General features: G+C 43.8%; 1 protein-coding gene across 10 annotated transcripts in view; it reads left to right on the forward strand.

The window, feature by feature from the left end:
* Positions 1 to 22989, forward strand: part of LOC106573224 (liprin-beta-2) — a 129935-nt gene that overhangs the window by 39215 nt on the left and 67731 nt on the right. For all 10 annotated transcript variants that reach the window (XR_014380844.1, XR_014380845.1, XR_014380846.1 and 7 more), the window contains exons 2-3: positions 675 to 776; positions 8941 to 9164. Coding sequence is in view for 7 of the 10 variants with exons in the window: in XM_082962537.1 (XP_082818663.1) it covers positions 713 to 776; positions 8941 to 9164 (288 nt within the window). In the remaining 3 variants the exon portion in view is untranslated. The remainder of the gene's footprint in view (positions 1 to 674; positions 777 to 8940; positions 9165 to 22989) is intronic.

Genomic DNA, 22989 nt, shown 5'->3' on the forward strand with positions numbered 1-22989 from the left:
GATCCTGCTGGGTGGCTCGGAGGCCTCATTAGAACAGGGGTCCTGTGCTGTACAGTCATCAGAGGGGTGGGGGGGAACCAGCCCCTAAGCCATGCCCTGTCTTACTGACGGTGATGATCCAGGGAAAATACCAGTACTCACTATACCAGGCCAAGCCAATGGTATCACACTGAAATGTATGCCTAGGAAGAAGACATACAATATCTGAAAACATTTCAATGGAGAATATATCACAGCAGTACAATTGATCCTCAGTACACCGTTTAGGTATGTCAATGTGGGTAATCATACCATATGACATTTCTTAAAGCTGCAATATGTAACTTTTTGGGCGACCCAACCAAATTCACATAGAAATATGAGTTATAGATCTGTCTTTGTCATTGAAAGCAAGTCTAAGAAGCGGTAGATCGGTTCTATGTGTGCTGTTAAGTTTTGTTTTTGCGTCTTTTACTTTCAGTTTTGTACACCAGCTTCAAACAGCTGAAAATACAATATTTGGGGTTATGGAAAATATATTTCACAGCGCATCTTTAACCTCTTTTTTTTTACCCTTTTTTTCTATGTTGTTTACTGTTCAATGTGTACAAAGCTAACAAAGCTAGCATATATTAGATTTTAACTCATCTAGAATTCCTAATTCTTAGAATTTAACAATGGTCTTTCTTTCCTAGGACATCAAGCATAGAGGCCGATGCAGTAGTCTGCCGCCATGGCCTCAGATGCAAGTCACATGTTGGAGGCGGCCTTGGAGCAAATGGATGACATCATTGCAGGTAAGAGTGATTGAACTCATTATCATATTCCAGTATTTTGGCACTTAATTCTTTCCCTAATACATATAATCCACTCGCCACAGTTCTTATTATGTTTTTTGATTCACCATTGAAAAGATTTGTAAATTTAAACAAAGCTGAGAGATAAATTTGGAATACACAACAAACAGGATCAACTCGTTAATTTATTTTGAAAATAGCTCATTACAGCATTATACCTTCTTTGTACACAGTTACTGTCCAGCTAGTACATTTAGTTTCTTGGAAGTTGTGGGAATGTATGTTTTTAGTTTCTTATTGGTTCTGGTACTGAAGCCATACGTTTACTGACTGGTAAAACAGAACAATTTTTTAAACGTTCTGAGAACAAATTGAACATTTTGCCTGTTCTGGGAATGTTCGTTTTTAGGTTGCAGGCAGGTTCTGAGAATGTTTTATAACACTCTGAGAACGGAAATGATAGTTTAAGGTATTATATAACGTTCTGAGAACATTCTCTAAATGTTGTGTATGTTTTGAACGAAATGTAAAGGTTTTTGAGGTTTTTGAATTACTTCCTTAAAACTTTCACTGAATGTTTCAAGAGGACTTTTAATAACTCTTCTATTATGCTAGCTTAATTTGGGTTAACTGTTTTGAACTCCAAGCACAGATGGGACACATGTAAATTAATTTCCTTAGGCATTAACCATGCAAACACAAATGTTTTCTTGTGGATCGGCATCAGTGAGATTCAGATGTACAGTCAGGTTCATAAGTATTTGGACAGTGACACAATTTGCCAAATTTTGTCTCTGTACACCACTACAATGGATTTGAAAGGAAACAATCAAGATGTGCTTTAAGTGCAGACTTTCATCTTTAATTTAAGAGTTTTGTCAAAATTATTGTATGAACCTTGTAGGAATTACAACCATTTAGCCCCCCAATTTTAGGGGCTCAAAAGTAATTGGACAAACAAACATAATCATAAATTAAATTGTGAGTTTTAATACTTGGTTGCAAATCCTTTGCAGTCAATGACTGCCTGAAGTCTAGAACCCATAGACATCACCAGATACTGTGTTTCTTCCCTGGTGATGCTCTGCCAGGCCTTTACTGCAGCGGTCTTCAGTTCCTGCTTGTTCTTGGGGCGTTTTACCTTCAGTTTTGCCTTCAGCAAGTGAAATGCATGCTCAATTGGATTCAGGTCAGGTGATTGACTTGGCCATTGCGTAACATTCCACTTCTTTGACTTAAAAAAGTATTGGGTTGCTTTCGCAGTATGCTTCGGGCCATTGTCCATCTACACTGTGAAGCGCCGTCCAATGAGTTTTTAAACATTTTGCTGAATCTGAGCAGATAATATAGCCCTAAACACTTCAGAATTCATCCTGCTGCTTTTGTCAGCAGTCACGTCATCAATAAATACAAGGGAACCAGTTCCATTGGCAGCCATACATGCCCACGCCATAACACTACTTCCACAGATGAGGTGGTATGCTTCGGATCATGAGCAGTTCCTTCCCTTCTCCATACTCTTCTCTTCCCATCATTCTGGTACAAGTTGATCTTTGTCTCATCTGTCCATAGGATGCTGTTCCAGAACTGTACATGCTTTTTTAGATGTTGTTTGGCTAACTCTAATCTGGTCTTCCTGTTTTTTAGGCTTACCGACAGTTTACATCTTGTTGTAAACCCTCTGTATTTACTCTGGTGAAGTCTTCTCTTGACTGTTGACTTTGACACAGATATGACTACCTCCTGTTCTTGATCTGGCTAACTGTTGTGAAGGGGTTTTTCTTCACCAGGGAAAGAATTCTTCTGTCATCCACCACAGTTTTTTTCCGTGGTCTTCTGGGCCTTTTGGTGTTCCTGAGCTCACCAGTGCATTCTTTCTTTTTAAGAATGTACCAAATAGTTGATTTGACCACACTTAATGTTTTCTCTCTGATGGGTTTGCTTTGATTTTTCAGCCTACTGATGGCTTGCTTCAATAGCAGTGACAGCTCTTTGGACTTCATATTGAGGGTTAAAAGCAACAGATTCCAAATGCAAACGCTACACTTGAAATCCACTCTAGACCTTTTATCTGCTTACTTGTAAATTAACTAATGAGGGAATAACACAAACCTGGCCATGGAACTACTGAGAAGCCAATTGTCCAATTACTTTTGGTCCCTTAAAAAGGGGGGGGGGGGCACATATAAAAAGTTCTGTAATTCCTACACCGTTCACTCGATTTGGATGTTAATACCCTCAAATTGAAGCTGAAAGTCTGCACTTTCAGCTCATATTCATGACTTAATTTCAACTCCAATATGCTGTGGTAGACAGCTAAAATATTAATAACTTGGTCAATGTCCAAATATTTATGGACCTGACAGTATGATCTTCTGTTCTTTATCCATGCAATTAGTACACTGCGCCATTCATATGCCATGTTTTATGTTTTTATAACTCATACAAAGCTACTCATTTTAGTCTATTCAAACAGACCCCATTTCAAAGGAAAGAAGCACTCATTAACAAGATAGAGGATAACATTTTGTTGACGCTGAGAACGGAATGTACTACACTGAACAGAAATATAACACAACATGTAAAGCGTTGGTCCCGTGTTTCATGAGCTGTAATAAAAGATCTTCCTACATACAAAAAGCTTATTTCTCTCAAATGTTGTGCACAAATTTGTTTACATCCCTGTTAATGAAGATTTCTCCTATGCCAACATAATCCATCCACCTGACAGGTGTGGCATATCAAGAAGCATATTCAACAGCATGATCCTTACACATGTGCACCTTGTGCTGGGGACAATAAAAGGCCACTCTAAAATGTGCAGTTTTATCACACAACAAAATGCAACAGATGTCTCAAGTTTTTAGGGAATGTGCAATTGGCATGCTGGCTGCAGGAATGTCCACCAGAGCTGTTGCCAGAGAATTTAATGTTAATGTCACTATCATAAGCTGCCTCCAACGTTGTTTTCGAGAATTTGGAAGTACGTCTAACCGGCCTCACAACAGCAAAGAACCACGTGGAACCACGCCAGCCCAGGACCTCCACATCCGGCTTCTTCACCTGCGGGATCGTCTGAGAGGGCAGAGTGGGGTTGCTGAGGAGTATTTCTGTCTGTAATAAAGCCCTTTTGTGGGGAAAAACTCATTCTTATTGGCTGCGCCTGGCTCCCCAGTGGGTGGGGCCGGCTTCCAAGTGGGTTGGCCTTTCTTAACATTCTCTGAACGTTCTGAGAATATTACTTTAAATAGAACCATGAGTAAACCTGCAGAAAACGTTATGTTGAAGTACTGAAATTCCCACAGAAGAACGTTGTTTCTTAAAATTCTTGGAACAATTTGAGAATATTACTTTAAATAGAACCATTAGAAAACCTGTAGGAAACATAATGCGGAAGTACTGAAATTCCCACAGAAGAATGTTAACGTTCTCTGAACTATTTGAGAACATTCTCAATGTTAAACCGGTTGGAGAATGTTCCTAGAATGTTACCACATGTTTTATTAAATGTAACCATGTTTGAATGTTTAGGAACATTCTGTTAAAGGAATGAAATACCAAGAAAATAATGTTTTTTTGTGAAGTTCCTTAAATGTGCTGAGAATGTTCCAAAGCCAAGGAACTATCTTGCAACATTCCCAGAAAGTTATGTGAAGGTTCTATGCAAAATAACCATAGGAAAACCACGCTCTCACCAGGTTATCAGAACGTTATGTGCTAGCTGGGTGTAACGCCCTGGCCATAGAAAGGTTTTTTTTGGTCGTTATTTTGGTTAGGCCAGGGTGTTACATTGGTGGGCGTTCTATGTTCTTTTTTCTAGGTTGGTTTGTTTCGTTGATTTTGGCCGTGTGGCTTCCAATCAGGCACAGATGTAGTTTGTTGTTGCTGATTGGGAGTCACATGGCCTGTTTTTCCTTTGGGTTTTTGTGGGTGATTGTTTCTGTCTAGTGCTTTCTGTGTAGTTTTTGTACCTTGCAGAACTGTAGGCTGTCGTTCTTTTTTCGTGTTTGTTTATAGTGTTTCTATTAATTAAATATTTAATATGAATACACATCCTCCGCTGCACCTTGGTCTCCTACTTTCACCGACGACGGCCCTTACACTGGGTATTTTCTGTGGGATAACAAAAGCAATTATATATTCAAAAGTCCCAATGAACAGAATACTAACCCACAGGAGTATTTTCTGGTCAAGTCGCAGGGTCTGAAAAAACGTTGACATGATACATACCGTGATACTATAATAGTAATATAACAATACATGCCATTTAGTAGGTGCTTTTCTCCAAAGCGACTCAGTCATGCGTGCATACATTTTCGTATAGGTGGTCCCAGTGGGAATCGAATCTACAATTGTGTAGTTCAAGTGCCGTGCTCTACCAACTGAGCCAGAGAGGACCATGATGTGTTTATATAATCTTTGACGCCATAACTCATGTTTAGAGACATGGAGGACAGGGCCTGTCTACTCATGCTGAAGATGCCCAGCAGGCAGTGATGGCCTGAATGACATATAAAAACAGTATTCATAGTGTGGATGGAAATCTCCAGCTAATGCATTTCATTCCAACACGCTGAAAACACAGAGGCAGCTCTGTAGCTACTAGCTGGCACAGCCACAATGTAAGATTTTAAACCTAACCCTAACTGTAACCCCACTGCTGCCCTAACCTTAAATTAAGACCAAAAGACACATTTTTGTTTTCATGAATTTTTACAATATATAGCCAATTTTGACTTTGCAGTTAGCCAATCTAGTGCAAATCGCTCAGCTCTGTCTCCTGGACAAGATTCATCCCAGTAAACATCAACCTGCCAAATACAGCTGATGTTGCAAAGATGAAGATGAATGAAAGAGATAGCATTCAAATGAAGAACCCACACTGGCTTACAGTATGTCAGACCTTAATGTTATTTCAGAGGGCTTTGTTGGAGATCCTCCAGGATAAGGAAGGAGCATGATTGGATGTTTAGCTCGTTTACAGTGGAAATCAGATAAGTCTGTTCTGCTATGATGTGCTCCCAAGATAGGAGTGTGTTTTAATGGCATCGTACTTTTTCTTGCATGTACAGTATGAATCCTGTTTAAAGGGTCTATGCAGTAACAGTTTGTGTGTGTTTGTGTGCGTGTGTGTGTGTGCAGTGTTTCCTGTAAGTACATGGAATAAGCAGCCAGATATAAAAAGTAGCCAGCCATGGAATTCCGGGTTGGGGGGTTCCGGGACTAGCTCTATTTTGGTGGCTTCTGGTACATTCTATTGCCTTGCTTCCAACTGAAATAAACAGTTAAATTATTGAATACTTAAATGACTTTACCTCCCAAATTGGTAAAATGAGTTGTGGTATTGAGTAGAAAGACATGATTACTGAAAATATGGGAATTGTATGAATTCAGTGTGTTGTTAGTTGTTTTGGATATTGTCTAGGCATCTCTCAGCCCCATGACAAAATGTGTAGTATTGCAGGAAACAAATGATGTCTCTGTTACCAAGAGAAGGGCCTCAAAATGCTTAGCTCAATTTATAACATTTTTGACATGCATTTTTCTGGATATTTTTGTTGTTATTCTGTCTCTCACTGTTCAAATAAACCTACCATTAAAATTATAGACGGATCCTTTCTTTGTCAGTGGGCAAACGTACAAAATCAGCAGGGGATCAAATACTTTTTCCCCCACTGTATATATAGACTTTTCTGACTAGCGAATGTAAACTTTGAAATAAAAAGAAGTCTGGTTAATATATGAAGTAGAAAAAGTAGCCGGCTTAAAATGAGTCTGTTATCGGCTACTTAACCGACTGCCAAGCTTTGGAAAGCCACTGCCTGTGTACCCGTGTGTGTGTGTGTGTGTGTGTGTGTGTGTGTGTGTGTGTGTGTGTGTGTGTGTGTGTGTGTGTGTGTGTGTGTGTGTGTGTGTGTGTGTGTGTGTGTGTGTGTGTGTGTGTGTGTGTGTGTGTGTGTGTGTGTGTGTGTGTGTGTGTGTGTGTGTGTGTGTGAGTGTCTGTGTGTGTCTGTGTGTGTGCGTGTGTGTGCGTGGCTGTTAAATTAGGGACAATACTTTGTAGGGAGTGTGGCTCGGGGTCACATTCCCTGCAGCAAGCTCAGCTATTGCCAACATGATTTAACTAATAGAGGATAAATGTTTAATGCAGTCAGTCAACAAATTAGAGTGTGGAGATCAACATGCCAGTTTGTTGCCGAAAGGATCAGCAAGACAACTCGCTACAATCAGACTCTGTGGAGAGAGAAAAGCATGCAACACTGACAACCACAGGATTCATCATGGAGTCACTTACTGTGTGTTCGGGAATATCACAGCAGTGTGTGTTATTGTGTAAATCTAAATACATCTTGTCTAATATTTGAGTATCATGCCACTGGTCCTCCCCTTTCCTCTCAATCCACCATGACAAGAAATCAGGTTCAACAGTCAAGTGAATATGCTTGACTGACCAAGTTGTCAAGGTGAAAACAATACGTTCACAAACTACGCATTGCAATTACCACAGTAAGATATGGTCAATTAGAAGTAAAGTGTATTACTTTACTATACAGCCTTGGTGTGTCACGAACTACAAATAGAATATAATCAAAATGTAATCATATTTTGAGATACTGGTCTGATTATATTTCAGTATTAGAACATACTTAGGAAATACTTTTCGTTTACAGTATACGTGGGAAACATCTCTGAAAGGCACTTGACATTAAGGTATAATATTCAGGTAGTGAGTTGCTGCAGTGGTGGTGGGCTTGAAAATATGCCTCCTACTGGTTATTGATGGGACATCTGAATGAGATGAGCGATACAGTAATATTATCATCTTGAGTTGAATAATTTGTTTCTTGATGTTTTTTCACTTATTGTCAGTCGATACTAGGATGATATGAATTAGTTATTTGAATAGTATTTGGAAACCTCAACCAACTTCAAACTATGCTCAGACAAAGAGAAGAACGTACTAAACTGCAACTACTGTTTAACTGAGCTGGCTTGTTAACTTGTTTAAGGCGTTTTATTGCACCAACTGTTTTGTAACAGGCTTGTGATCTGAATAAAGCTGAGTATACTAGATATGAGTTGAACAATAAACAGGGCTATTTGGCTGTAGATACCCGTAGTTATGATATTTGTAAAAGATGTAAAAGAATCCGTTCCTCTCTGTTTGTATCCCCACTGACCCTCAAGCAGGCACAGGCATATTTACGGGAAATCTAGGGTTTTCTTTTCTACATCGTCCTCAAACGTCAAGCCAACCAAAGCATGCACTCAATGTACCATAGTTTCGCTGTATGTTTTTTCATCAGCGAAAGTACGGCTGTTTGTACACATAGATATGGACTAGTCCCAGATCTGTTTGTGCTACATGTCATGACATTGACCATAGGAGTGGGCAAGACAACAATAACAGATCTGGGATCAGGTTAGTACTGCCAAGGCCACGAGATTTTTTGAATGTTTATTTTTTTTTTACTTTACTTCACTTTTCTGCTAACATAACAATAGGAAGAAACATCATTATGATATCATGATACGTCAGCCAGTTGAGTGTGAAGGCATTAGAGGGACAGCAACATGTGACAACTCTATCCACAGGCCCATGTGACCTCATGGCCCACCCCAGTATCATAGGAGGGGTGAGGCCATTTTCGTATTGTTTTAGATACCCACAGACCTCTAGGGCACATAGGCATTCCCTGGTCTTAACCAGCTGTAGTGCTTCACCGTGGCCTTACCAATGTAAATGTAAAATGTCCTCTGTCCTGACCTGTCCTGTAGGTCACATCATCTCTAGTTCCATAATGGCAAAACAAAGGAAATGCATTTGCATGTTCTGCCTCGATCTGATGCTAGTGTAAAGTAGGCTAATAGGGAAAAAGGAAGCGTATTGGAGCATTAAGATGTCATGATAATACACTGCTGCTCTGATCCTCTCTCCGTAATCTGGGATTAGCTACCAAACGTAAAATCTCTTCTTTCAGGCTCCACACTGTACACTTGTTGCTCTTACCTAGGGCTCTCAGACCCTGTTCCTGGAGAGCTACCCTCCTGTAGGTTGGACGTGTTGTAGGGAGCTAAGTAGGTCTGATACTGCGATATGTATATGTGCTGATATGTACTAACTTGTCCACTATAATGACTCTTTGTCCTTTGTCCCTGGCAGGCTCCAAGGCTGCAGCCGAGTACACCAACGGCCTGTTTGAGCTGGGCTCCCCGGGCAGCGCGGGACCCCTGCAGGTGCTGCAGCTGGTTGAGGACCTGAGGCTGGCCCTGGAGCTGCAGCCCAGAGAGGAGGAGAGGGACACCCTGAGGGCCCAGGTCCCCAGCAGCACCGCTCACATGCTCATGGACTGGCTGGACATGGACAGGTGCTCAGAAAGGGTCTCGGTGAGTGGCAGGAAGTACACCTGGGTCTATGGAAATGCTGTATTTTGCCATTAATTTTGCCAACCATCTCAAGTAGTCGTTATTTATGCCAACCATATAAAACAACCATTACCGTCGCCAACCATCTTTAGCAACCATCGTCATCTTCCTTTGTCTAACAACATATATTTATATACTGCTCAAAAAAATAAAGGGAACACTTAAACAACACAATGTAACTCCAAGTCAATCACACTTCTGTGAAATCAAACTGTCTACTTAGGAAGCAACACTGATTGACAATACATTTCACATGCTGTTGTGCAAATGGAATAGACAACAGGTGGAAATTATAGGCAATTAGCAAGACACCCCCTATAAAGGAGTGGTTCTGCAGGTGGTGACCACAGACCACTTCTCAGTTCCTATGCTTCCTGGCTGATGTTTTGGTCACTTTTGAATGCTGGCGGTGCTTTCACTCTAGTGGTAGCATGAGATGAAGTCTACAACCCACACAAGTGGCTCAGGTAGTGCAGCTCATCCAGGATGGCACATCAATGCGAGCTGTGGCAAGAAGGTTTGCTGTGTCTGTCAGCGTAGTGTCCAGAGCATGGAGGCGCTACCAGGAGACAGGCCAGTACATCAGGAGACGTGGAGGAGGCCGTAGGAGGGCAACAACCCAGCAGCAGGACCACTACCTCCGCCTTTGTGCAAGGGGGAGCAGGAGGAGCACTGCCAGAGCCCTGCAAAATGACCTCCAGCAGGCCACAAATGTGCATGTGTCTGCTCAAACGGTCAGAAACAGACTCCATGAGGGTGGTATGAGGGCCCGACGTCCACAGGTGGGGGTTGTGCTTACAGCCCAACACCGTGCAGGACGTTTGGCATTTGCCAGAGAACACCAAGATTGGCAAATTCGCCACTGGCGCCCTGTGCTCTTCACAGATGAAAGCAGGTTCACACTGAGCACATGTGACAGACGTGACAGAGTCTGGAGAAGCCATGGAGAACGTTCTGCTGCCTGCAACATCCTCCAGCATGACCGGTTTGGCGGTGGGTCAGTAAAGGGTGTGGGGTGGCATTACTTTGGGGGGCCGCACAGCCCTCCATGTGCTCGCCAGAGGTAGCCTGACTGCCATTAGGTACCGAGATGAGATCCTCAGACCCCTTGTGAGACCATATGCTGGTGCGGTTGGCCCTGGGTTCCTCCTAATGCAAGACAATGCTAGACCTCATATGGCTGGAGTGTGTCAGCAGTTCCTGCAAGAGGAAGGCATTGATGCTATGGCCCGCCCGTTCCCCAGACCTGAATCCAATTGAGCACATCTGGGACATCATGTCTCGCTCCATCCACCAACGCCACGTTGCACCACAGACTGTCCAGGAGTTGGCGGATGCTTTAGTCCAGGTCTGGGAGGAGATCCCTCAGGAGACCATCCGCCACCTCATCAGGAGCATGCCCAGGCGTTGTAGGGAGGTCATACAGGCACGTGGAGGCCACACACACTACTGAGCCTCATTTTGACTTGTTTTAAGGACATTACATCAAAGTTGGATCAGCCTGTAGTGTGGTTTTCCACTTTAATTTTGAGTGTGACTCCAAATCCAGACCTCCATGGGTTGATAAATTGGATTTCCATTGATTATTTTTGTGTGATTTTTGCGAGCGGACCAAGTCATTTGGTGTCACTCTAAAGTGGAAAGGTGGAATAAACGAGTCCAGAGTAGGTTTTCTTGATTCAACACAGTTCTCTATTGAGGGATTTCTGACACTACAAACACTCCAACACAGTCAATGAGAATCTCCAAAGGAACAACATACGTCTTCTTTAGATGACACAGGATCACATTACGGTTATCTTCAAATTATAACAACAATCACATATTCGTCACCGTCTTAATGAATCTTCTTGGATAGCACCTCTCTCTCCGTAGCCATTCTCCCTTTTTGCTGGTTCCATCCTCTCTCTTGTAGGGGAAAGAGAATATCTCATTAGTACCGTCAGCTGTGCTTAATTGACTCTGGTTACCTTGTCTCACATGCCTTGTTGGGCTACTATCTATGAGCCCAGCCTGCCCTCTGGTGGTCCTTCCACATACCTCCCCCCTCAGGACCGGACCGGAGGGTCGGGACGCCAGACGCACCGTCTTGGTCGCGTCGGGACAGCGCGTCTGCATTCCCGTTCCTCGATCCGGCCCTGTGGATGACATGGAAAGAGAACGGTTGTAAAGCAAGAAACCATCTGGCTATTCGGTTGTTATTGTTTCTCTTACCAGCCATCCACGTGAGGGGCGCATGGTCCGTAACTAATGCAAACCTCCGACCCAGTAGGTAGTACCGGAGATAATCGAGGGCCCACTTAATGGCTAGGGCCTCTTTCTCTACGGTAGCATATCTCTGTTCCCGATCGCTGAGCTTTCTACTTATAAAGAGAATCGGCCTCTCTGCTTCGCCTTCACCCTGAGCTAGTACGGCCCCGAGCCCCGTATCCGAGGCGTCTACCTGTACAATGAACTCTTGTGAGAAGTCCGGAGCCTGTAGGACGGGATCAGAACACAGGCCCTCTTTTAGCAATTGAAAGGCCTCCTCCGCCTCATCTTTCCACTCTACCCGGTTTGGCAAGTTTTTCTTGATGAGGTTTGTGAGGGGGTTGGCAATGGTTGCATATCCAGGGATAAAACGGCGATAATATCCCGTTATCCCTAAGAAGGCCCGAACGTCCCGCTTGGTCTGGGGTCGAGGCCAGTCCCGAATTGCCCTGGTCTTCTCTGCCTGTGGGCGTATTTTCCCATTCCCCACGGTGTACCCCAGGTATTCCGCTTCGGACAGACCCAGGCAGCATTTTTTTGGATTGGCCGTCAACCCTGTGGCTTCCAGACTCATGAGCACCGCCCGTAGTCGTAGGAGGTGACTATCCCAGTCCTCGCTGTGGATGACCACATCGTCTATGTACGCCGCTGCGTACTCTTGATGGGGCCGTAGAATGGCATCCATGAGGCGTTGGAAAGTTGCAGCAGCACCATGCAGTCCGAAGGGCATCCTCACATACTGAAAAAGCCCCTCCGGTGTGGCGAAGGCGGTCTTTGGGCGGTCCTCTGGAGCCACCGGCACTTGCCAATATCCCTTCGTCAAATCCAGGGTGGTGATGAACTTGGCCTTTCCTAAGCGCTCCAAGAGTTCATCCACGCGGGGCATGGGATATGCGTCGAATGTAGAGATTGCATTCACGCTCCTAAAGTCGTTGCAGAGTCTCATACTACCATCGGGTTTGGGGACCAGGACTATGGGACTGGACCACTCACTCGTCGATGGCTCGATCACACCCATCCTCAGCATCTCCCTTACCTCGTTCTTGGCGATGACTCGGCGGGCCTCAGGAATCCTGTAAGGACGGATATGCACCTTCTTGCCGGGTTCAGTGTGGATATGGTGGAACAAGACATCTGTTTGTCCTGGGAACGGAGAGAATACCCGGCCGAAGTGAATAATCAGCTTGTCTAGCTGTCTCGACTGTTCCGGCAAGAGAGTTTGGCCATGGCGCACCTGTGGTAGAACCTCCTCTTTTCCTTGGCCCTCCATGGCCATCAAAGCCACCTCCTCCTCTCTTCCATGGTACTTCTTCAACAGGTTTATGTGATAGAGTTGGACCTTCTTCCTCCTGTCAGGTTGTTTGATGAGGTAATTGACCGGTGAGACCCTTTTCATTACCTCGTAGGGCCCCCTCCACTGTGCCAGCAAGCGGTGTTCAACTGTGGGCACGAGCACCATCACTTTCTCTCCCACGGAGAACTCACGGGATGTCGCGGACTTATCGTAGGCCCAGCCTTGGGTCCTTTGCGCCTTCTCCATATGCTCCTTTACTATGGGCCACACTGCCGACAGGCGGTCTCTCATCAGGGTAACATGTTCTATTGTGGATCGGAAGGGACATGGTTGGGTCTCCCAGGTCTCCTTGGCTAAGTCGAGGATCCCTCGACAGGGTCTGCCGTAGAGCAATTCAAACGGGGAGAATCCAGTGGACGCCTGGGGTACTTCTCGCAGGGCAAACATTAAGTGTGGGAGAAGCATGTCCCAGTTTTTCCCGTCTCTGGACACCACTCTTCTCAACATGCTTTTAATCGTTTTGTTCAAGCGTTCGCACAACCCATCTGTTTGAGGGTGGAATATGCTTGTACGTATCTGTTGAACCTGATATAACCGACACAAGTCCTTCATCAACCGGGACATGAACGGGGTTCCCTGATCGGTTAGGATCGTCTTGGGAAGGCCTACCCGAGAGAACATCATGAACAATTCCTTGGCAATTCCCTTGGACGACATGTTACGCAGGGGTATGGCCTCTGGGAACTTGGTAGCGTAATCTACGACCACTAGGATGTACTCGTGTCCTCTGGCAGATTTTGGGAGGGGTCCCACGAGGTCCATAGCTATGCGTTCAAAGGGAGTCTCTATGATGGGGAGAGGAATCAAAGGGTTACGTAGGTGTGGCCGTGGAGCTGTACGCTGACATTGATCACACGTCCTACAATACCTGGCCACATCACGGGTGACACAGGGCCAATAGAATCTCTGCATGATTCTGTCGATAGTCTTGTCCCGTGCCAGGTGTCCTCCTAGGACGTGGGAATGGGCTAACTGTAGGACTGTATCCCTGTATGGTCTAGGCACCATTAGTAATTCCTGGATTTCCCCCCTTCGTTGCACGACCAATATAAGAGACCCCGCCTGATTGCATAGTAAGGAAGAGGGGGCTCACCTGATCCGTCGACGTTCCTCCCGTCGATCACCTTCACCTTCCTCATGGCCTCCCTTAGGTCTGGGTCTCTATGCTGCGAGGTGCCGAACTGTCCCTTTAATTCCTGGGGCAGGTCAACCTCGGTAGAGGGGTGTGGAGGTTGTTCCCCATCCCCTCCAGGGGTGACCGAGGAGAATCCCTTCCAGGTTCCCTCCTCGGATGGGGCTTCAAATATATCTCTTAGCGCCTGGTTGCTCCTTCCTTCCTGCGTCGTGTATAACCCTTCGCAGGTGTCTTCATCGGTGGTTTCCTGGAATATCTGTCGTAAACGTTGGGTCTCTATTTCTTCCTCTGCTCCAGAGGACAAGGACGAGGCTACGTCTCCTTGTAGGACTACTACCTCGGGCTTGGATTTTATTTATTTTTTCTTTCCTGTCCCCCTTCTTCCCATGCATAACGTCATCTGCCGCAGCTCTTTATATAGAGGACAGTCTCTCCCTATCAATAATGGCACCTTCAGCTGGGGTACTTTTCCTGCCCTGACTGTACACCTTCCTTTCGGAGTGAGAATAGACAGATTCACGGTGGGGTAATAGTGGGTGTCTCCATGGATACAGGACACGGCTACTTTGTCTGGTAGCAGTGTTGCTGAGGTCACCATCTGCTCCTCTACTAACGTAACCATACTTCCCGAGTCGAGAATGGCAACCACATCTTGTCCTTCTACTCGAACCGGAATCTCTGGGGCTGGGGCTATTTCTGTTAACCAACAGTGTTGATCATGCCCTCTCGAACCGGGATGCGTGGGGATGGGCATCGATGACTCCGTGACCATGGACTCGTCCTTGCTAGGACATTGTGAGGCATAATGATCTGGAGACTGACATTTAAAACACCGACCCTGCTGTGTGGGGGATGACTTCTCCCACCTCCGGAGGGGGTTTGGAGGTTTCGGTGGCGGACGTGCCGGGGCGAGTCGTGGTACGGGATTTGCAGAATCCTTCCGTTCCTTCTTGTCCCCTTTTAACAACTCCCCTGTAGATCGGTATGTTTCCACCGCCTGGGCTATGTCGTCGGCTGACAACGGGTTGGTTTGACCCACAACCCTTTTTAAGTCACTGGGTAATTCCCTCAATATCTTGTCCACAACGAGGGTCTCAATTACATGTCCTACTCCCTTTCCGGGTTCCAGCCACTGTTTCATCAGTCGTATTAGAGCGAAGATCTGGGCACGGACGGGTTGGTCAGTCATATAGGTCCACTGATGGAACTTTACAGCTCTATCTCTGGCAGTCAGCTGGTACCGGGACAGGATCTCGGTTTTTAGTCGCCCATAGTCCGCAGCTTCGTGGGAATCCAGGTCAAAATAGGCTTCCTGGGCCACCCTGGTCAAAAGAGGTGCTAATGCGCTCGCCCATTCTGTGGGCGGCCACTCTTCCAAGGTGGCCGTCCTTTCGAAGGTCATGAGGAAGGCCTCGATATCATCGTCCTTGGAGAGACGAGGTAAGATGGCGTGAGCAGCCGCTCTTGGCTTCACTCTAGGTTCTTCTCGCCCACTCAGCTGTCGTTGCAGGAGTTCTATGGTTGTCTGCTGTGCCGTGATCAACTGTTGTAGTAGAGCGTTGTCCATCGTTCTTGAATGGTTCCTCTGTCTACTGGAAGAATCTTGATTTACTCACTTATCCTTGTGTCACTTGTCCACCTAGTTGCCCACATTCTCCACCAATGCGAGCGGACCAAGTCATTTGGTGTCACTCTAAAGTGGAAAGGTGGAATAAACGAGTCCAGAGTAGGTTTTCTTGATTCAACACAGTTCTCTATTGAGGGATTTCTGACACTACAAACACTCCAACACAGTCAATGAGAATCTCCAAAGGAACAACATACGTCTTCTTTAGATGACACAGGATCACATTACGGTTATCTTCAAATTATAACAACAATCACATATTCGTCACCGTCTTAATGAATCTTCTTGGATAGCACCTCTCTCTCCGTAGCCATTCTCCCTTTTTGCTGGTTCCATCCTCTCTCTTGTAGGGGAAAGAGAATATCTCATTAGTACCGTCAGCTGTGCTTAATTGACTCTGGTTACCTTGTCTCACATGCCTTGTTGGGCTACTATCTATGAGCCCAGCCTGCCCTCTGGTGGTCCTTCCACATTTTGTTGTCAGCACATTCAACTATGTAAAGAAAAAAGTATTTAATAACATTATTTCATTCATTCAGATCTAGGAAGTGTTATTTTAGTGTTCCCTTTATTTTTTTGAGCAGTATATATAGGCTATAAACAGATAATATAGATGAGCGTCATTCATTATTTGCTCAGAATGTTATCACAGATGTTTACAGGCCATCTTGGGTCAGTAGGATGAATAATATTATGTGGAACATTTCAACTTCTTATTTACTTCCAATTGAGGCAGGTTCTCAATTCAATTTTTTTTCTCTCTCTTTGTATAACATTGAAGGAGAGAGGGTTGATTCATTGCAGCAGCAGCTGCTGTGTATGAGTTTTAGACAGACCTACAACTATTCCTGGGTGCTGTTAGGTCTTAGCATGGCTGTGTCTGGGACTAAGGCTGACCATGTTTAAAAGACAACGTGTTCCTCAGAGACTCCTAATAGGGCTGAACTCAACTTCCTGCCTTGTCCCCTCTTTCTGCATTACTCACAACTTCTCCACTCTCCCTCTTTCTAATCACCCCTCTCTTATTTTCCTCCTACTCTCCACACTAACTTTTTCCCTCTCTCTACACACTCCACTTTCCCTGTGTTAGCTCTGTATGTTGTCTGTCTGGTCACCTCAAGCACAGCTGAAGTACTCTGGGGTGTTGGGGGTAAGTCTGAATCAATTCTTCATGTGTTCACTGTTCAGCTGGAGCAGCACATCGAGCTCTTAGCCTATAGATTTTTCTGTGAATGTCACGCTTGTTTCTTCGTTTTTTGTTTTTATTGTTGGCTGTCTGTGAATATCATGACCAGGTTTACGAGGGTATGCAGGCACTTTACATATTTGGATCATATTTAGGAAATGACAAGCACATGATGATACTGCTACTGTGAGCCAAGGCTTTGTTCATTGTGGCCGAATGTTGACGTGAACGTTTGACGTTGTTATGGAATACAATGTCTTGTCATTGGCCGAGGCTGCAGTAAACAACCTGTTGGCGGGGCTAAGGGGCCAATGAAAGGCTCTTTTTTTTCCCTCTCTCGGAGTCGGAGAGGCTAATGCTCTTTCTATTCAGCAGGGGTCTCATGCTATACAGTCTCTCTACTGAGACCCCCCCCTCTACTGGCCCAGAGCAGGATTAAAACACACACACTCCTCAATTAAACCCCACTCACTGCTCTCTGAGGAACTGAGCTCCTCCACAGAGGAAATAGGATAAAGCTCCCTCCGTATGTTATTGGCAGGAAGAAGAGAGACCTTATGATGCTCGCTATCGCTGACCTGAAACTATTGACTGTCGATCGGAGAATGTCAGACAGTAAGACAGGGGTCAAGTCTGGCGCAGAAGAAGCACGAGGCTGGAGATTTTGCCTTAAAGGGAAAGTTGTTGCCTTGATTTATACAAGGAGGGATTGTTTGAAAGAGAGATGGAGGGGGAGAGGGAGGGAGAGAGAAAGAAAGAAAGAGAGTTATCCTGGTGATTGTCCAACTCAGCAGTCAACATAGCCAGGTGCAGGACAGAGTGCACAGTCAGCCCCTTCAAGCCCTGAAAGCAGTGAGTGTAGCTCTGTAGCAATGGAGTCACTGGAGCGCTCTGCTTTCTTGTTCCAGTTCCTAAGCAGGGCTGGGAATATGATCAGAGCACATGCACTCAAGATGGATTACCAAATCTGTTTTCTTGTTGAGCCTGACGACGTTTGCATGATTTGCATCCCTCATGATATGTATGCATTCTTGTGCTCCTGGGTGGCGCAGAGGTCAAAAGAACTGCACTGCAGTGCTGAGGCACCACTACAGTCTAGGGTTCGATCCCAAGCTGTGTCACATCTGGCCGTGACAGCGAGTTCCATAGGACAGTGCACAATTGGCCGTCTGGGGTAGGGGAGGGTTAGGCCGGTGGGGCTTTCCTTGGCTCATCGTGCTCCAGTGACTCCTTGCAACTGAGCCGGGAGCCTGCAAGCTGACTCCGGTCGTTAGTCGAACAGTGTTTCCTCTGACACATTGGTGCGGCTGACATCCGGGTTAAGCGAGCAGTGTGATAAGACGTAGGCGGCCAGGCGGGTCATGTTTCGGAGGACGCGTGACTCGACCTTTGCCTCTCCCGAGCCAATTGAGGAGTTGCAGAGATGAGCCATACCACCCTGAACACGCCACTTCAAGGTCGGGCCTGGTTAGTACCGGGACGATAGACCGCCTGGGAATACCAGGTGCCGTAAGCTCCAAAAAATATCAAAAATATCAAAAATATATATATGCATTGGCTGTCTTTGAGCCATACCTGTGGTTCAGGAGAGGACATATCATGTGGGTCATTCCACGAAATGAGTGCCTTTTGCGTCCCTTTGATATTTAAAAGGCCCAGTACAATCAAAAACATGATTTTCCTGTGTTTTATATATAATTCCAAAATATGAGGTTGAAATAATACTGTGAAATTGTGAAAATTATGATAATGCTCTTTTAATGTGAAACTTGAAACTTCAGCCTGTTTTGGTGGGATGGAGTTTTGGCCTGCCTGGTGACATCGCTAGGTGGTAAATTAGTGAATAGACCAATAAGAAAGACCGTTCCAAACCTCTGCCAATAACAGCTAGTTTTACGTTTTCCCCACTCAGACCACTCCCAGACAGTCCAAGCAAAATTCTTGCTTGAGAAATTGCTCTTGCTAAGAAGCTTTTTCTGTTTCTTTTTGACCATTTTGATTGAAAACAATCATATTAAATTGTTACACAGAATGATTTGACATTGAGATAAAAAAAACTGCTGCAAGTAGAAATTGGGCACAAATATTGAATTGTATAAGCATATTATAGTAAATGAAATGCCTTTTAATATAGACCACATAGAAACGACTACTCCGGTGGTAAAGTGGTGCCATGAACTCAGTATTGAGAGAAATAAATGATATACTCCCAGAAAGCTGTGACTCTCCTCTCTGTAACTAGAACAACAGTAGTTTTTTTTAAATCTGTATTTTTCCCGCAATTGTATTTTGAGCAACGGTCATTTGGTTGTGCTTATTAGAATGCCCACTCCTCCATGCGCACAGTAGGGCGAGAGAGTGGCTTGCTCACACAGCAGCCGACAGTGAAACAGGGACAGACAGATACTTTCATATGGTACATTTTTGGTCAATTGCACAATACAATTTGAATAAATCATAAATCAAAATTGCACTGCCAAGTCAAAGGGTCGCAAATGTGAGTGTTTTGGTCACAGTTTTGATCCCTGTTGTAAAGCCCTAGTTATTTTGTAGCTTTGACAAAGTCATTTCTGAAGGTAAGTATTTATTTCCTGTGATTAGTGATTCATTTTTAAGGTAAAAAAACAAACAACCTGTTCCTCATTTTAAGGTCAACCCTGTTACGGTAACTGAACTCTTGTTTTAATAGGGTGAAGCCTTCCTTTTTTTCATATATATATATTTTTTTAAGAAACATTGAACATCTAATAGTCAAATCATAGTGTAAAAACAGGTGAGCTGGTTCTACTCATATGGGCCATTTTCTGTTGTTTTGTGGTGGGAAACTGAGCGGATCGAGCATAACACGTCGATCTTTTCAACCATCTATAGATGAACTAGAAAAGTTCTAAAGAGCCAGTGCAGTCAATGTGATTTTCCTGTATTTTATATATACACTGAGTGTACAAAACATTAGGAACACCTTCCTAATATTGAGTTGCATGTAGGGCTGACCATATTACCGCTTCACCGGCAGTCATGAGTCACGGTAATCTCCTGTTATGCGCTCTGGACATGCTTTGGTAGTTGTAACGCCTGTCGTCGGAAGAAGACCAAGGTGCAGCGGAGTTAGTGTTCATAATTTAATTCAGAAAGAACACTATATAACTACAAAACAAGAAACAACCGACAGCTAAACAGTACTGACAGCTAACACACTGAACAGAAACAATTACCCACAAAACCCCAACGGAAAGACATGCACTTATGTGTGACTCCCAATCAACAGCAACGAACATCAGCTGTGCCTGATTTGGGAGCCACACACGGCCCAAAACAAAGAAATACAAACACATAGACACAGAACATAGAACGCCCACCCAATGTAACACCCTGGCCTAACCAAAATAAAGAACAAAAAACCCCTCTCTATGGCCAGGGCGTTACAGTAGTACCCAACTTGCTAACGATCATCAGGCCGCTAATGGTCTGTTACTCAGGGCTCTATCGTCCCTCTAACCACTCTGACATCAATGCAAATTCAATAGAAAATCACATTTAATACTTATCATCAGAATAGTATGGTCCTTTAAAAACTCACCTCACATTGATGATCAATTTGAAGAAAGAAGTTCAAGAGCAGGTTGAAACTGAGCCCAAGACCGAACCCCCCCACCCCCCCCGATTTAAAATTCTGATTGTGCAGTTATCCAAAACATAGCCTACTGCATATTACCCATAGCAGAAAAACATAAAACAAAACTGATTTAAAATGTCTTCGGTGCATCATCCAAAATTAAACACATTTTAGTAATCGCCTTTGAGTGTGGACTGTATTATTATGTATACTGGGTGGACTGGTTACCTTATGCAAAATGTCTATCCCTGATTCGGGGAGAGTCCTAGGCGATGCTGATGGTTCATTGATTGTGCAGGCCGGCTTACAGGTAGCCGATAAATATAGTGAATTTGTATTAGATTTTGAGTAGCCTAGTAATAGGGATTTTTTTAAATATATTTTCATAATTAATTGGGTGGCACATTACCTTTAGCTATACAGAATTTCTCACCACCATGCATTTCCATCTCTCTCCCCTTTATTCCTTTCTCGAGAGTGCAGAAGGGCTGTCAACTGTTTAGTGAAATGTATTTTGTTATGGAAACAAGTTACTAACGATGTTCCCGAACAGATTTCACTTGGTTTCCCAAATTAAGCACTGGGTAGCTCCAGGGTTAGGGTTGGAGAGGCCATGGTATACAGAGTTTGGGTGGAATATCACCTGTCGCACAGCGAGCGCAATCTCCTCAAACAGTGGTTGATGCATGGAGTGAAATAAGTGTTCTTATATTTATTTCGACGCTGCTCGTATTAAGCACAGCTCAGCTATAAAATCGAAGTAGCCTTTCGGGCATCATGGACCGGCCTCCATTCGCTATTTGAGTGCATACAGATTACATGTATTTTTCCCCTGCTCCTGTTCCTGCCCACTGTTCCTGCCCATTGATAATGGGCCATTCTAAATCCAAACTAATTTGACATATTAGTAAAGATTCAATTGAGAATAGTGTGATGGGTGAAGATATGATCACTTGATGAGAGAACAGCTGTGCAGCCTGAGGCAAGGAAAAGAGCACAAGCTTTTTTTGCAACTTTTTCAAATCATCAATAGCCAATAGTTGCATCATGCAGCTCATACTTGTTTTGATTTCTAAGAAATTGGAAGGTTTGTATCATTCACAACTAAAGTTGGCAAATAACTCTAAATCTAGCGCATAGGATCTGCTTCAAAATCACTTTTACGCTCAACATAGCTACTTCGTATGCAGGGGCGAAAATCTGATATCAACTTTGGAGGGGACAATTACATGACATTTTCTCAAGAGCAATTCCTGAGGGGGACACCAAAAGTAGTGCTGTAACACATAGCCTACGTTGTAATATGGTAAATGTATATTGAGGAATCAAAGAAATAAGGTGTTTGCCGTACTCCTAACTACCGGTACCCAAAACTACACAACTAATCACAACAGCAATACCATTGCCTTTAACAAATCTTAGTTCAGTCACCAGTTTAAGTTGAGAGTGGGGGTATCCATGGCATTTTCCAATTATGTTCCTATTTTACAAGTCAAAAAAATTGAGAACCTTTCATAATGTTGCCAAACAAAGACTCAACAAACTTACCTGAGACTCCCTGTCTCTGCCAGTCTGTCCCTGCATATCTGTCCCCAACTCTGCTGTCTGGGTGCCATCTGTTGCCTGCTCTGCCTAATGACATCATTGTGAAACATTTCCAGTAGTCATTGCAAATGTTAGGCACATCGATCTGCTGGTTGAACATGGTGAGATTGTAGACTCCTAAATTGATAGTGCAGTTTGTTTAGGCGATTTTACAACTAATTAGCTGCTTTACATGCTGATATTGTCTTTGTTATTGTGTGTAGCTACGTTTGCTAGCTAGCTGGCCAGCCAGCCCATAGTGAGAACATTGCATTGTGGATTTTTTGTTGACTTGAGCTGCAACAGATTTCCACAACAATTTCCATGTTGCTACCAACCATAAATATATCCATAAAATGTTTGTTTTTTCATAAAAAATATTGTTCTCACATATTAGTGCTATTTAACACTGTAAATTAAAGGAATGATTGGTTTTTTCTTTAAGCACATTTTTACTCGTGAAATTATTTAGGCTTGCAATAACAAAGGGGCTGAATACTTATTGACTCAAGACATTTTAGCTTTTCATTTTCAATTAATTTGTAAACATTTCTGAAAACATAATTCTGCTTTGACATTATGGGGTATTGTGTTTAGGCCAATGACAAACAAATCTCAATTTTATCAATTTTAAATCCCGTCTGTAACACAATGAAATGTGGAAAAAGTCAAGGGGTGTGAATACTTTCTGAAGGCACTGTATGGGTTATGCATATTTATAATGAAATTGCAATTTTTGTTCCCGCTAATAAAACTACTACTACTCTACAAGGGAGCAGGGCAGCTTCAAAGGATACCACACAAGGTAGTACTTATCTGACTCCATTAGTATTGTTTTACAGAGCCAATTGAAGAATGTAGCTGCATAAGCACAATTGAGTATAACAACATACATGAAAGTAGTATCTCATGTGTCCGCAATTATAAAGTAAAACACACAGAATACATTATGCTCCATACATACTGTACATAGTGTGCTACAGTAGAAACAACATAACACAATATACAGAAACTATAACAATAACGTAATAAGC

The sequence above is a fragment of the Salmo salar genome, chromosome 16 (genome assembly GCF_965601325.2).
Source record: "Salmo salar chromosome 16, fSalSal1, whole genome shotgun sequence".
Lineage (NCBI taxonomy): Eukaryota > Metazoa > Chordata > Actinopteri > Salmoniformes > Salmonidae > Salmo > Salmo salar.